Source organism: Rhinoraja longicauda, chromosome 14, assembly GCF_053455715.1.
Source record: "Rhinoraja longicauda isolate Sanriku21f chromosome 14, sRhiLon1.1, whole genome shotgun sequence".
Classification (NCBI taxonomy): domain Eukaryota; kingdom Metazoa; phylum Chordata; class Chondrichthyes; order Rajiformes; family Arhynchobatidae; genus Rhinoraja; species Rhinoraja longicauda.
The window spans coordinates 42,753,499-42,768,176 of NC_135966.1; the positions used below are offsets into that span (position 1 = coordinate 42,753,499).

A 14,678-nucleotide genomic window follows, 5' to 3' on the forward strand; every position below is an offset into this window, starting at 1 on the left:
AGCCGTTTCTGAACTTGCCGAAAATGGGGCCCGAGCAAACTAATCTCTGTCTGCACGTAATTCATATCCACCCATTCCCTGTGTATCCATGAGTCTATCTAAAAGCTTCTTAAATGTCGTGATCATGTCTGCCCCCACCACTTCCCCAGGCACCCGCCACCTTCTGTGTAAAACACCTGCCCGCACGTCTCCTGTAAACCTCTCCCCTTAAAGCTGTGCCCTTTAGATAGGACTGGTCGGCTACATGGTCGGTCGTGTCTGCTCCACCTTGTCCGTTAGATCGTGGCTGGTCTTTTACCTCAACCCCACTTTTGTGCACTAACCTGGGATTTCATTAATATCCAAAAGTTGACCAATCTGTTTTGAATACGCACACGGACTGAGCATCCGAAGCTTTCGAAAGCGTTTCCATTCGCCGCGTGAAATTTCATTTCTCAGTCCAGAATGGCTGAGAGCCAACAATTGACTTTATTTGAAGATACAACAAGGAAGGTCAACAAGAATGGTGTATTTGACGTAATGGCGCAAGTTGTTTGCCAGGGCTCCAAATGGCAACATAAGATATAAAAACGCTTCTGGGATACAAAGGAGAGTGGCAAAATGTGTCCAACATTGGCGCAGGGTCCCAGAAAGATGTGCGAGATGGGCTTCATAATATCATAAGTGATAGGAGTAGAATTAAGCCATTCGGCCCATCAAATCTACTCTGCCATTCAATCATGGCTGATTTCTCCCTCCAAACCCCATTCTCCTGCCTTCTCCCCATAACCTCTGACACCCGTACTAATCAAGAACCTATCTATCTCTGCCTTAAATATATCCACTGACGTGGCCTCTGCAGCCGTCTGGGACACAGAATTCCACAGATTCACCACTACAGGCTTCGGACTGTAGGTGGGCTGGTCTGCTGGTGGCTCTGTCGTCAGTGGAACAGAAAAAAATGGGCCATGCAATTTAATTCAAAGAAGTGGGAAGTGCAATGGGACAAAATAGTGTGCCATGAATCGGAGGTTATTGAAGGCTGTAGAGAACAGAGGAACTTTGTAATGGGTACTAAAGGCTCTCTCAAAGTAGCAGCACAGATCAAATTGACATCTGGTTTCACCAAGGAGTAGGCCAAGGAGGACGGTGTGATCAGTGTAGACAATACTAACATGCAAGAGTTTGAAGAGGAGGAGTTTTGGGGCCTTTGAAGAGATTTCAGATGGATGTCCTCAGGGCCTGTTGCCATCCATCCCAGGTTAGTGAGAGAGGCAAAGTAGGACATTGCAGGAGATCTTGGTCATTGCATCTTCTCTAACTACAGGTGAGGCCCAGGGAATGTTGCTAATATTGTTCCTTTGTACAAGAGACAAAATCCAGGGAATTATAGGGCGGTGAGGCCCATGTCAATGGAAGGGAAATGTTTGGAGAAGATTCTTTGGGATAGGATTTATTCCCATTTGGAAGAGATTGGGTTAATCGGGGATAGTCATCATGGGTTTGTACATGGCTGCTTATGTCTTACCAACTTGACAAGTTTTTTGAGGAGGTGGTAAAGGTGATTGATGAGGGTAGGGCAGGTAGATGTAATCTACATTGATTTTAGTAACGCATCTGATAAAGTCCCCCATACTCGACTAATCCAGAAGATTAAGATGCATGGGATGAACAGTAACTTGATTGTACGGATTCAGCATTGACATACTGATCGAAGACAGGTGGAAGGACAATATTCAGGCTGGAGGTTTGCAACCAGTGGAGTTCTGCAGGGAAACGTGCAGGGACCTCTGTTGCTGTTGCTGGGGTGGGTAGTCGGTTTGCAGATGGCACCAAGATTGCTGGGACCACGAACTGTGAGGTGTGGGTGTCATAGTGTACAGCGAAGCATAGATCAGCTACGGAAATGGGCAGAGAAATGGTACAAGGAGTTTAATGCAAGAAAATGTGAAATGTTGCACTTTGGGTGGTCGAATGTAAGGGGAAACTATATAATTAATGGGAACATGCTCTATGGCATTTATGTACAAAAGGATCTTGGGGTCCAAGACCATAACTCCCTAAAAATGGCAACACAAGTAGATAGAGTGGTGAAGAAGGCATATGGAATGTTTACCTCCTTGGCTGGGGCATTGGGTATAAGAGTCAGGAAGGCATGATGCAGCTGTATCAGACTTTGGTTAGATTGCATTTGGAGTATTGCACAGTTCTGATCGCCCCAATACAAGAACAATGTGGAGGCTTTGGAAAGGGTGCAGGGGAAGTATTCCACAATGATGACTGGTTTAGAGGGCATTTGCTGCAGGTGGTGGTTAGACAGACTTGGATTGTTTTCTCTGGAGAGCCAGAGGTTAAGGGGAAAGTATATAATATTATGAGAGGATGGACAGTCAGAATCAGAGAATTCCACAAATTCACAACTCTCTGGGTGAATTCACAACTCTCTGGGTGGGTTTATAATTAGATATCAGTGGGTTTGTAATAGATGTCAGTCAATAGTCTGTCTCCTGTGATGGAGACAGTGAGATCTAGAAACGGTAGGGAGATGTCAGAGATGGTCCAAGTGCATTTGAGTGCAGGATGGAAATTAGTCGTGAAGTTGATGAAGTCAGTGAGTTCTGCATGGGTGCAGGAGGCAGCACCGATGCAGTCGCCAATGTAGCGGAGGTAGAGTTCGGGGATGGGGCCAGTGTACGCCTGGAACAGTGATTGTTCTACGTACCCGACAAAGAGGCAGGCATAGCTGGGGCCCAGACGAGTGCCCATAGCTACACCTTGGATTTAGAGGAAGTGGGAGGAGTCGAAGGAGAAGTTGTTAAGGATGACCAGCTCTGCTAGGCAGAGGATATATCTCTGTGACCTCAAGATAGCTGCAAAGTAAGAGATGTGAGGGAAACAGGGAAAAGTAAACCATGTGGAACAGGTGTGGCACAGCGGCGCAGCATTGCAGATTGCTTCCTTACAGCGCCAGAGACCTGGGTTTGACCATGACTACAGGTGCTGCCTGTACGGAGTTTGTATGTTCTCCCTATATCTAAAGCATGGGCTTTCTCCAGGTGGTCTGGTTTCCTCCCAAATTCCAGACGAGCAGGTTTGTAGAGTCATTGGCTTCTGTAAATTCTTCCTAGTGTGTAGGATACAACTAGTGTACGAGTGATTGTTGGTTGATGCGGACTTGGTGGGCTGAAAGGCCCATTTCCATGCTATATCCCTAAAAAACTAAAACAAAAAAATGGATGGCGAGAACATGAGAGCAATGAAGAGGGAAGAACAAAATAAAGAAGAAAGGAACAAAAGGTAAAGAGATAAATGGTGGAGGAGGGGTGAGGACCAATGTGGTGCTTGTGCTCACAGTGCATTTGGAAGCAGTACACATCAGACTCTCGATACACCAGTTACGCAAGTGATCACAGATAAATCATGGCTTCATGGTTTACAAACTTTCACAGTGCAGCATGCTTTACAAAATGGAACAAAATGGTTCTTTAAGAGTTTCTCGATACTCCACAGGCACGCAATAGAAAATCACTGTCTAGAAATTGCTTCCTGGTTAGATTCCAGACCTTTGTCCAACAGTGACACATGCACCAGCTGAAGACCAGGCAACACCAAGAAGCTGTCTCCAGTTGCAGTCTGTCCCATTGGGAGGATGGCACTTTTGATGCATCTGAAATGCTATATAATGTTTTCAAAAAGCTGTAGGGATCTCATGATATTTTCATCCTGTAATGAAGCAGAGACATAAAAGGTAATTGTCATACTGGGAACATGATTGGTATTTGTTTTGGTTATTATTTTCACATATACCAAGATACAGTGAAAAAAGATTGTTTTGCGTGCTGTCCAGACACGCAGAGGAGCAGTAGGAGGAAGAGGAAGATGTGGAGAAGAAGCAGGAAGCGGAGAAGATGCATGAGAAGGAGGAGGAGGAAGAGAAGGAGAAAGGGGAGCTCGATGAGAATGAGGAGGGGAAGTGTAGCAAAGCTATTGGAGAGGATTCCTAGGACAGGATTTATTCACATTTGGCAGGGTGAAGATGAATGATGAGGGCAGGGCAGTGGATGTCTACATGGACTTCCCTCAACTACATGACAAGCTCCCTCGTGGTAGGCTGATCCTAAAGATTAAGATACTTGCGATCCAGTGACTTGGTAACTTGGATTCAGAACTGGATTACCCAGAGACGACAGGAGTTTGTGATGAAAGGGTCATTCTGGTGGAGGTCTGAGACCAGTGGTGTTGCACAGGTATCAGTATTGGGGCCTCTGTTGTTTGTAATATGTATAGAGTCATATAGCATGGAAACAGGCCCTTCGGCCCAACTCTTCCATGCCGACCAAAATACCCCAACTAAGCTATCCCATTTGGCCGTGTTTTGCCCTTATTGCCCTAAATCTTTTTTATTCATGTACCGGTCCAAATGTCTATTAAACATTGGTTTTGTATCAGCCTCAACTACCTCCTCTGGCATCTCATTCCATATACCCACCACCATCAGAGAACAAAGAGACAACATTCATTGCCCTACTCTGATCATTCATCTTCATCACCTCCTCAAAAAACACTGTGAAAATGTTGCCCCTCATTGCCGATTAACTCTTTCCTCTCTCACCTTAAACCAATCTCATCTGGTTCTTGATTTCCTTAGTCTGGGTAAAAGACTACTTTCAACATTCTATTCCACTCTTTAAGATTATCCCTCAGCTTCCTGTGCTACAAGGAATAAAATTCTAGCCTCCAAATCTCTCCCAATACCTCAGGCCCTTGAGTTCTGGCAACAACCTTATAAATCCTTGCTGCGCTCTTGCCAGAATTACCCTTGCAACATAACACACAATACTTCCTGTAACACATTACTCCAAATGAGGCCTCACCAATGTCCTGTGCAACTGTAACATAACCTCTCAACTGCTATACTCAATACCCTGACTGATGAAAGCCAATATAATGGACGGATAAATATGTAGATCGGTTGATTAATATGTTTGCAGACAAGGGAGCAATGGCGGTTGTTACTAGGGGCCACAGTCTAAGAATAAAGGGGAGGCCTTTTAAAACTGAGGTGAGAAAAATCTTTTTCACCCAGAGAGTTGTGAATTGTGGAATTCTCTACCACAGGAGGCAGTGGAGGCCAATTCACTGGATGAATTTAAAAGAGAGTTAGATAGAGCTCTTGTCTAGGGGCTAGTTGAATCAAGGGATATGGGGAGAAGGCAGGCACAGGTTACTGATTGTAGATGATCAGCCATGATCACAATGAATGGCGGTGCTGGCTCGAAGGGCCAAATGACCTCCTCCTGCACCTATTTTCTATGTTTCTATGTAATAGAAAAATTCTGTAATTGCAGGCAGTGAGGAAGGCCACCGAAAAATACCAGTGAAAGATCAGCTACAGATGTGGGCAGCAAAATCACAGATGGAGTTTAATCCAGAAAGCATGTGGTGTTGCACTTTGGGAAGTCAAATGTAAGGGGAAAGATTACAGTTAACGCCAGGAGCCTTAGCAGCATTGATGTAGTGAGATCACAGCACCCTGGAAGCCGCAACCCAGGTTGATAGTGTGGTAAAGAGAGCGTATGGTATCTCACCTTCATTGAGTATAAGAGTCAGTAGGTCATTTTGCAGCGTTATAAATCTTTGGTTAGACTGCATTTGGAGTATTGGGTGCAGTTCGGGTCACCCCATCACAAGAAAGATGGAGAGGATGCAGAAGATTGCCCAGGATGCTACCCAAATTAGGGGTATTAGCTACAAGGAGAGGTTGGAAAAACCTGGATTGTTTTCTTGGGAGCATCGGAGACTGAGGGGAGACCTGATATAATTTTATAGAATTATGAGGCAGGGTTAGGGTGGACAGTCAAAATATTTTCCTAAGGGGGGAAATGTCATATACTAGAGCGCATGGCATTAAGGTGAGAGGGAGATGCTTAAAGGAAACTGAGCGAAGAGTGAAATGAATATTGCCCATCTGTATTTGCCATGGAGATGAACATGGAGATTGATAAATATGTATCGTTAATCCATATGTGAGGTACTGGAAGACTGGAGGGTGTCAAATGTTGTGACTTTATTTAAGAAGTGCTGCAAGGACAAGCCAGGGAATTAGTAGGCCCTGAGCCTAATAACAATGCTCGGAAAATTGCTGGAGTGGATTCTATGAGATAGGTCTTGCCGGTTTTTGGAAAGTTAAGAGGAAATCAGGGATAGTCCTTACTTCAGCACTTTTAGGAATAGACAGCATGCTTTGTACCTGGTACAAACATTCTTTGTAGTTTAGCAAGGCCTTTGACAAGATCTCACATGCTAGATTACATGCGACCCAGGGTGAGATATCCAATTGGATACAAAATTGGCATGGTAGAAGGAATCAGAGGGTGGTTGTGGAGGGTTGTTTTTCAGATTGGAGGCTTGTGACTAGTGGTATGCTGCGGAGATTAAGATTGGATTCCCTGCTCTTTATCATACGCAGTAATGATTTGGTGAGAATGCAGGTGGTAGTTTGAGGATAACACCTACATTCATGGTGTGGCAGATAGCAAAGAAGATCGTTGAAGATTATAACAGGATCCAGCTGAACTGAAGCAGATGGAATTAAACTCAGATCAATGTAAGTTGTTGTGTTTTGGTAAGTTAAACCAGGGCAGGACATACATAGTTAATGGCAGGGCCCTGAATAGTGTTTGTAGAGTAGCGAGACCAAGGAGTACAGATACATAGTTCCATGAAAGGGGCAACATAGGTCAACCAGGTAGTGAGGATACCATTTGGAACCCTAGGCTTCATCGGTCACACCAACTTGGTCAGCATGGACGAGTTTGGTGAAAGGTCCTGTTTCTGTGCTGTACTCTGTTCTGTGCCATGACTATAAAGCTGGATAGCTATCGGGGGGTGAAGGGACAGGAAGGCGTCAAGGGAATATAAAAAGGTTTATGAGCGGTGATGAATCAGATGGTTCATAATATGAAAGGGGGTAACATCATCCACATTAGTAAAAACATAGAAAGGCAGAATATATTTTAGACCATGTAGAATTGAAGTTGTTGGTGTTCAGAGCAACCTTGGTTTTCTTGTAAATGAATGATTCAGAATTAATATACAGGAACTGAAAGCAATAAAGAAGGTAAATGGTCTGGTGGGTTTTAGAATCATAGAGTTATACAGTACAGAAACTTCTTTTTTCCCCATCTTCTCATTGTAGACCAAGATGTTTGTCTAAGCCAGTCCCACTTGTCACCGTTTGGTCCATATCACTCTGAACATTTCCTTTGCATGTACCTGTTTGAATGTCTTTTAAATGTTGTGATTCTACCCACCTCTATTGCTTTAGCAGCTCATTCCATAGCTGCACCTTCCTCTGTGTGAAATGTTGCCCCTCAGATCCTTTTTAATTCTTCCCCCTCTCAGAAATCTAGGCCTCTAATTTTGGACTCCCATACCCTGAGAAAAAGACTGTGACCGCCTACTCCTCATGAATTTATATACCTTTGGTTGGTCACCTTTCAACCTCCAATGCTCCAGGGAAAATAGTCCCAGACTATCCTTATAAATCAAGCCCTCCAGACCTGGTAACATCTTGGTGATCTTTTTCGAACATAGTACAGTATAGTAAAGGAACATGTCCTTTGGCCCATAGTTTAGTTTAGTTTAGAGATACAGCGCAGAATCAGGCCCTTCGGCCCACCAAGTCCGCACCGACCAGCGACCCCCGCACATTATAGTATAGTACAGGAACATGTCCTTCGGCCCATAATGTCTGTGCCGACCATGATGCCAAGATAAATTAATCACATCTGCCTGCACATGATCCATATTCCCCCCTTCCCGGCATATTCATGTGTCTATCTAAAAGCCTCTTAAACGGCACTATCATATCTGCCTCCACCACCCCCCCCCTCTATGTAGAAAGATTAAACGTTGCTTTTCCCACCTTAGCTGCAGCCTCCAGTCTGTGATATGTCCACCCTGGGGAAGTGGTTCTTTTCCAGCTTAACGATGTTTCTCCTGCAACCAAGTGACCAGACGGCACACAATACTCTAACTCTCGTCTCAACAATGATTCGTACAGTTGCAACATGACATTCTAACTCCTATACTCAATACCCTGACCCATCAGGGCAAGCATGCCAAACACCTTCTTCACGTTTTGTCTGCATGTGCTGTATGTAATGTCATGGAAGTTTGTACTTGCAACCGTAAGTCTCTCTGTTCCACCACTTTGCTCAGGGCCCTACCATTTACTGTGTAAGTCCTGCCCTGCTTTGTCCTACCAAAGTGCAACTCATTGCATTTATCTGAATTAAACTCCATCTGCCATTCCTCAGTCCATTGGCCTAGTTGATCAAGATCCCATTGTAATCATTGATAAACTTCTTCAATGTTCACCATACCACCCATTTTAATAGTGAGCAAATTTCACCAGCAAACCATGCCATCTACATTCACATCCAAATCATTATTATAAATGACAAACAACAGTGGAACCAGCACCAATCACTTGTGGCAGGCTTCAGTCTGAAAATTAACCCTCTTCCACCATCTCTGTGTCCCACCTTCAAGCCAACTTTGTATCTAATTAGCTGGTTTGCCCAGGATCCCATGTGATCTAACCTGTGGACGGCTCGATTGTAATCATGTATAGTCTTTTCACTGAATGGTTAGCATGCAGCAAAAAGCTTTTCACTGTAAGTCGGTACACGTGACAATAATAAACTAAACTAAACTAATGCTTCCAGATCGGCCTATCATGCAGTACCTTGTTATAGGCCCATGTAAGCAACATCTTCTGCATTGCAGTCAATATTCTTGGTCATTTCTTCAAAATGCTCAATTAAATTGGTGAGATGTGATTTCCCCACACACAAACCCAAGCTATCTCTAATCACTCCATGCCTTTGCACATGCATGTGAATCCTGTCTTTCAGAATTCCCTCTAAAAACATACCCACCACTGATGTAAAGGTCTCCTGCAGTTTCCAGGCTTCTCCTTGCAGCCTTTATAAAATAGAGGCACATTAGCCATGCTCCAGCATCTCATCCGTGACTATCAATAATACAAATATCTCTGCCAGTGGTCCTGCAATTTCATCCGTAGCTTCCTACAATACCCTAAGATACACTTGAGCAGGTCCTTGGTATTTATCTGTGCATTTTGCTTTTTAATGCATTTTAAGAACGGTAGCACAGCAGGAGAGTTGCAGCCTTACAGTGCTGGAGACCAAGGTTCGATACCAACTACGGGTCCTGGCTGTACGGAGTTTGTACGTTCTCCCCGTGACCTGCGTGGGTTTTCTCCAAGATCTTTGGTTTCCTCCCACACTCCAAAGACGTACAGGTTTTTAGGTTAATTGGCTTGTTATATGTGTAAATTGTCCCTAGTGTGTGTAGGTAAGATAGTGTTAATGTGCGGGGATCGCTGGTCGGTGCGGTCTCGGTGGGCCGAAGGGCCTGTTTCTGCGCTGCATCTCTAAACTACACAAAAATATCAAGCCATCACTATCAACTTCCCCAGGTTCCAAATATCCATATAGAGTCATAGAGTGATACAGTGTGGAAACAGGCCCTCTGGCCCAACTTGCTCACACCGGCCAACAATGTCCCAGCTACACTAGTCCCACTTGCCTGCGCTTGGTCCATATCCCTCCAAACCTGTCCTATCCATGTACCTGTTTGTTTCTTAAACGTTGGGATAGTCCCAGGCTCAACTACCTCCTCTGGCAGCTTGTTCGATACACCCACCACCCTTTGTGTGAAAAAGTTACCCCTCGGATTCCTATTAAATCTTTTCCCCTTCACCTTGAATCTATGTCCTCTGGTCCTCGATTCCCCTCCTCTGGGTAAAATACTCTGTGCATCTACCCAACTATTCCTCTCATGATTTTGTACACCTCTATAAGATCTCTCCTCATCTTCCTATGCTCCATGGAATAGAGACCCAGCCTGCTCAACCTCTCCATATAGCTCACACCCTCTAGTCCTGGCAACATCCTTGTAAATCTTTTCTGAACCCTTTCAAGCTTGACAATATCTTTCCTATAACATGGTGCCCAGAACTGAACACAATATTTTAAATGTGGTCTCACCAACGTCTCATACAACTGCAACATGACCTCCCAAGTTCTATACTCAATACTCTGACTGATGAGGGCCAAAATGCCAAAAGCCTTTTTGATCACCTTATCTACCTGCGACTCCACCTTCAAGGAACCATGCACCTGTACTCCTAGATCCCTCTGCTCTACATCACTACTCAGAGACCTACCATTTACTGTGTAGGTCCTGCCCTTGTTCGACGTCCCAAAATACAACACCTTACACTTCTCTGTATTAAATTCCATCAACCATTCCTCTGTCCACCTGGCCAATTGATCCAGATCCTCCTGCAATCTTTCACAACCATCTTCACTGTCTGCAAAACCACTCACTTTTTTTATCATCAGCAAACTTGCTAATCTTGCCCTGTATGTTCTCAACCAATGACAAACTGTAACGGGTTCAGCACCGAACACTGAGGCACACCACTAGTCATCTCTCTCCATGGTATATGCAGGTGAGAAATATTCATTTAACACCTCACTCATCTCTTGTGCCTCCACACATAGGATAACTTCATTAATCTTTACTGGGCCCCATCCTCTCCTAAGTTACTATTTTGCCCTTAATATATTTGTAGAATTTCTTTGCCTTCCACCTTGCCTTATCTGCCACAGCTACTTGTACCAACAGCACATCTGGATAAAGAAACATTCTGTGTTAATCCAACTTGATTTGGACGAGAACATACAGGGCAAGATTAGCAAGTTTGCTGATGAGAAAAATGTGAGTGGTTTTGCAGACAGTGAAGATGGTTGTGAAAGATTGACCCGAAACATCACCCATTGCTCCTCTCCAGAGATGCTGCCTGTCCTGCTGAGTTACTCCAGCATTTTGTGTCTATCTGTGGAATAAGAATGCTCTTCCAATCCGATGACCTTGCTTTGCCTGAGGACTCCTGGCCTTCAATCGCCTCGGGAACTAGGAGCAGGTGAGACGTGTGGAATGTGCTTGCCATGTCAAGGCACTTACCAGAAGGCAGGATTCTATAAACTCGTCGAGAGTCACTACGCCATCTTTGTTTTTGTCCATTTTCTGTGAAGGTAAAGGTATTAGATTTCATTAGGAACTGCCGCCACATGATGCTGCAGACTTGACAGTACTCTGTTCCAAGCAAGGAGCGACCACAGTCAGTCCTAATCTTAAATTCCTGAGTGCATTAAGACTGAAATAATTTGAGAAAGTTAATCGCTTCATGTCCACACTCATCACTCAGAGGTCGAGGGTCAAAGGTGCATGATCTTCAACCTACTTGCAGTCATCAGATGAAAATGTTGAACTCTCCTGGACCTTCAGTGCACGGTCCAGGCCACTTCCCAAAGGGAGTGCTGTTCACCAATGGTGTAAATCTGGAGCACACAGCTCATGTGAATGATCAAATGTTATTACATTTACACCATCCCCTCATCCAAATCATTGATATAGATTATGAAACGCTGGGGTTCCAGCACTATTTGTCTATGGTTCCAACTGGCCAATTTGAGTGTGACCTCTTTATTCCCAGTCTCAATGTTATATCTATTAATCAATCCTCGGTCCCCACCAGAGTATCACCACACAATACTAAACCTGTTCCATGGGAATGGAGCCTTCCCTTGTAACGACTGCACTCAGGATCAGCCACATTGCTGGTCAGGTACCTACTCACAACAGTTTAATGGTGGTTTTCACTATCCTACTGAACAATGCCGAGATTGTCCACAACTTTCCTGCAGACGTTTGGCTAATTCCGCTCCTCGTGGCTTCAGGGCTACTCGGCAATGCAGCAGTGGGTTCTCCTGTGGACGGATCAATGCAGCCACTCTGTGACTGTACTGCTCATGGGACATGCATCTGAGGGTGAAGCCCCTGAAGAGTCAGCCACCTGCACAAGCTGCAGTGCAAGTGGTATCAATGCTGCTAGCCAAGAGAAGCCTCTTTGTGCACTCATAACCTTTGTATGTCCTGGGCTGCCTCATGGCCAGTGACCAACCTGCTGCGGACTGGTGCTTCCCGCTGTGCAATACCAGAATGAGTTCCATTGGTGGAGATGCAGGGACTGTGATGGGCCAGGGAGTGCTAGCTGCGATATATCAATCATCATTAGATGCGGGTGAGGTGCTGGATGAACGGAGGGGTGCCTAATAATGGAGGGGCCAGCAGGGCGGATAATGGTGCCTAATAATGGAGGGGCTTACTAGGCAGAATATGCAGGAAGGAACAAAGACAGACACAAAAAAGCTGGTGTAACTTAGCAGATCAGACAGCATCTCTGGAGAAAAGGAACCCTTTTTGTTAGAAATGCTATCTGACCCGCTGAGTTACACCAGTAGGTAGGTAGATAGGGTTCCGAGGCATGACATATATACATTTGGAAAGACAGGAGCTGATTAGTGATACATTTTGTACATGGGAAAATCATGATCGAGTTTTTCGAAGAAGTAACTAAAAAGGTTGTCGAGGCAAGGCTGTAGCAATCAATATGGACTTCAGCAAAGCCTTCCACATGTTAGGCTGCTTTGGAAGGTCAGGAGCATGAGATCCAGGGAGAGCTAGCTAACTGGATACAACATTGGCTTCATGGAAGGAAGCAAAGGATGGTGGTAGAAGGTTGTTTATCGGACTGGAAGCCTGAGACTGGTGGTGTGTTTCAGGGATCTGTGCTGGGCCCATTGCTGTTTGTGGTTTACATCACCGATTTGGATGAGAATGTACAAGGCATAATAAGTAAGTTTGCAGATGACACAAAAGTAGGTGGTATCTTAGACAGTGAAGATGATTATCAAAAATGACAACAGGATCTTGATCAGTTGGGCAAGTGACCAGAGGAATGGCTAAAAGATTTTAATGCAATTAAGTGTGAGGTGTAGGATTTTGGGAAGTTTTACCAAGGACTTTCAAAGTGAATGGTTTAGCCCGGGGGTGTTTTGTAGAGTACACGGATCTGTGCATACAGGTACATAGTTCCCTGAAAGTGGCATCATCGGTAGAAAGTTTGGTAGAATGGGATTTTGGTACCTTGGCCTTCATCAGTCAGGGTATTGAGTACAGAGTACAGTCTGAAGAAGGGCCTCGACCCGATACGTCACCCATTCCTTCTCTCCAGAGATGCTGCCTGTCCCGCTGAGTTACTACAGCATTTTGTGTCTGTTATTGAGTACAGAAATTAGGTGACTTGTTGTACAAGATGTTGGTGAGGCCGCCTTTGGTGTAATGTCTTCAGTTTTGGTCACCCTGCTACAAGAGGGAGGTCATTAAGTTGGAAAGAATGCAGAGAATATTTACAAGGATGTTGCCAGGACTCGGGGGCCTGAGGCATAGGGAAAGGTTGGTCAGGCTAGGACTTTATTCCTTGGAGTGCAGGAGGATGAGGGGTGATCTTATAGTAATGTATAAAATCATGAGCAGAATAGATAGGGTCAATGCAAAGAATATTTTACCCAGATAAAGAAAATCAAGAGCCACAGAATGTACGTTCATGGTGAGAGGGGCATGATTTAATAGAAACCTGAGGACCAACTTTTTCACTCTGAGGATGATGAGTATGTGGAATGAGGTGTCTGAGGAGGTAGTTGAGGCAGGTACCAAAACAGCATTTAAAAAACATTTTTAACAGATACATGGCTAGGAAGGTTTTGGCCCATGGAAGGATATGGGGCAAATGGGACTTGCTTCGATGGGGCATCTTGGTCGGCATATACGAGTTGTGCCAAAGGGGCTGGTTCCATGCCGTATGGTTCCATGGTGGCACGATGGCGCAGTGGTAGAGTTGCTGCCTCACGGTGCCAGAGACCCGGGTTCCATCCTGACTGTGGGTGCTGTCTGTACGGAGTTTGTCCTGTGATTGCATGGGATTTCTCTGGGTGCTCTGGTTTCTTCCCACATATAGATTTGTAGGTAATTGGGGTTCTATAAAATTGTAAATTGTCCCTACACTATATATGTGTGATAGTGCGATGATATAATGTGATTGCAGGTCTGCGTGGCTTCGGTGGGCCGAAGGGCTTGTTTCCACACTGTTTCTCTGAAGTCTACAGACTCTAGGTGGCCATGCCACATCATCCTGCGCATCACAGGTACTAAATGAATCCAAGACCACTATCCCCAGTGCCCCCCCCCCCCCCCCCCCCACCATCCACTTACGCACAGTGGCGCAGCGGTAGAGTCGCTGCCTTGCAGACCCAAGTTCGATCCTGACTACACGTGCTGTCTGTACGGAACCCATACCTTCTCCCTGTGATTGCATGGATTTTCTACGGGTGCTCCAGTTTCCTCCCATATTCCAAAGATGTACAGGTTTGGAGATTAATTGGGTTCTGTAAAATTGTCCCTAGTGTGTAGGTTGGAACTAGTTCCAGGGTGATTGCTGGCTGCACAGGCTTGGTGGACCTTAGGGGCTCTTTCCACACTGTATCTATAAACTTAAACAAAACCTGGGTCCCTTCATGGCAGATCATATGCCCCTCCTGCAAAGATGCCTGAAAGGGGCCTTACCTGAAAGAAGGTGTCCACATGATGCCTTGGAGCGTCATCCTTGAGCACGGGATAAGTGTACTTCCCCATCATGTTGTAGATGGCCCTCACAATGTCCGTCATCTCCTGCAGCATTGGCAACACAAACAGCTTACAGC

General features: G+C 45.0%; 1 protein-coding gene across 1 annotated transcript in view; it reads right to left on the reverse strand.

Moving 5' to 3' along the window:
• Positions 1 to 455: 455 nt before the first annotated feature.
• Positions 456 to 14,678, reverse strand: part of LOC144600233 (A-type potassium channel modulatory protein KCNIP1-like) — a 73,069-nt gene continuing 58,846 nt past the window's right edge. The window contains exons 6-8 of the mRNA XM_078411781.1: positions 14,542 to 14,646; positions 11,041 to 11,103; positions 456 to 3,702 (exon numbers count right to left, since the gene is read on the reverse strand). Of these exons, the coding sequence (XP_078267907.1) occupies positions 3,655 to 3,702; positions 11,041 to 11,103; positions 14,542 to 14,646 (216 nt within the window). The 3' untranslated portion in view covers positions 456 to 3,654. The remainder of the gene's footprint in view (positions 3,703 to 11,040; positions 11,104 to 14,541; positions 14,647 to 14,678) is intronic.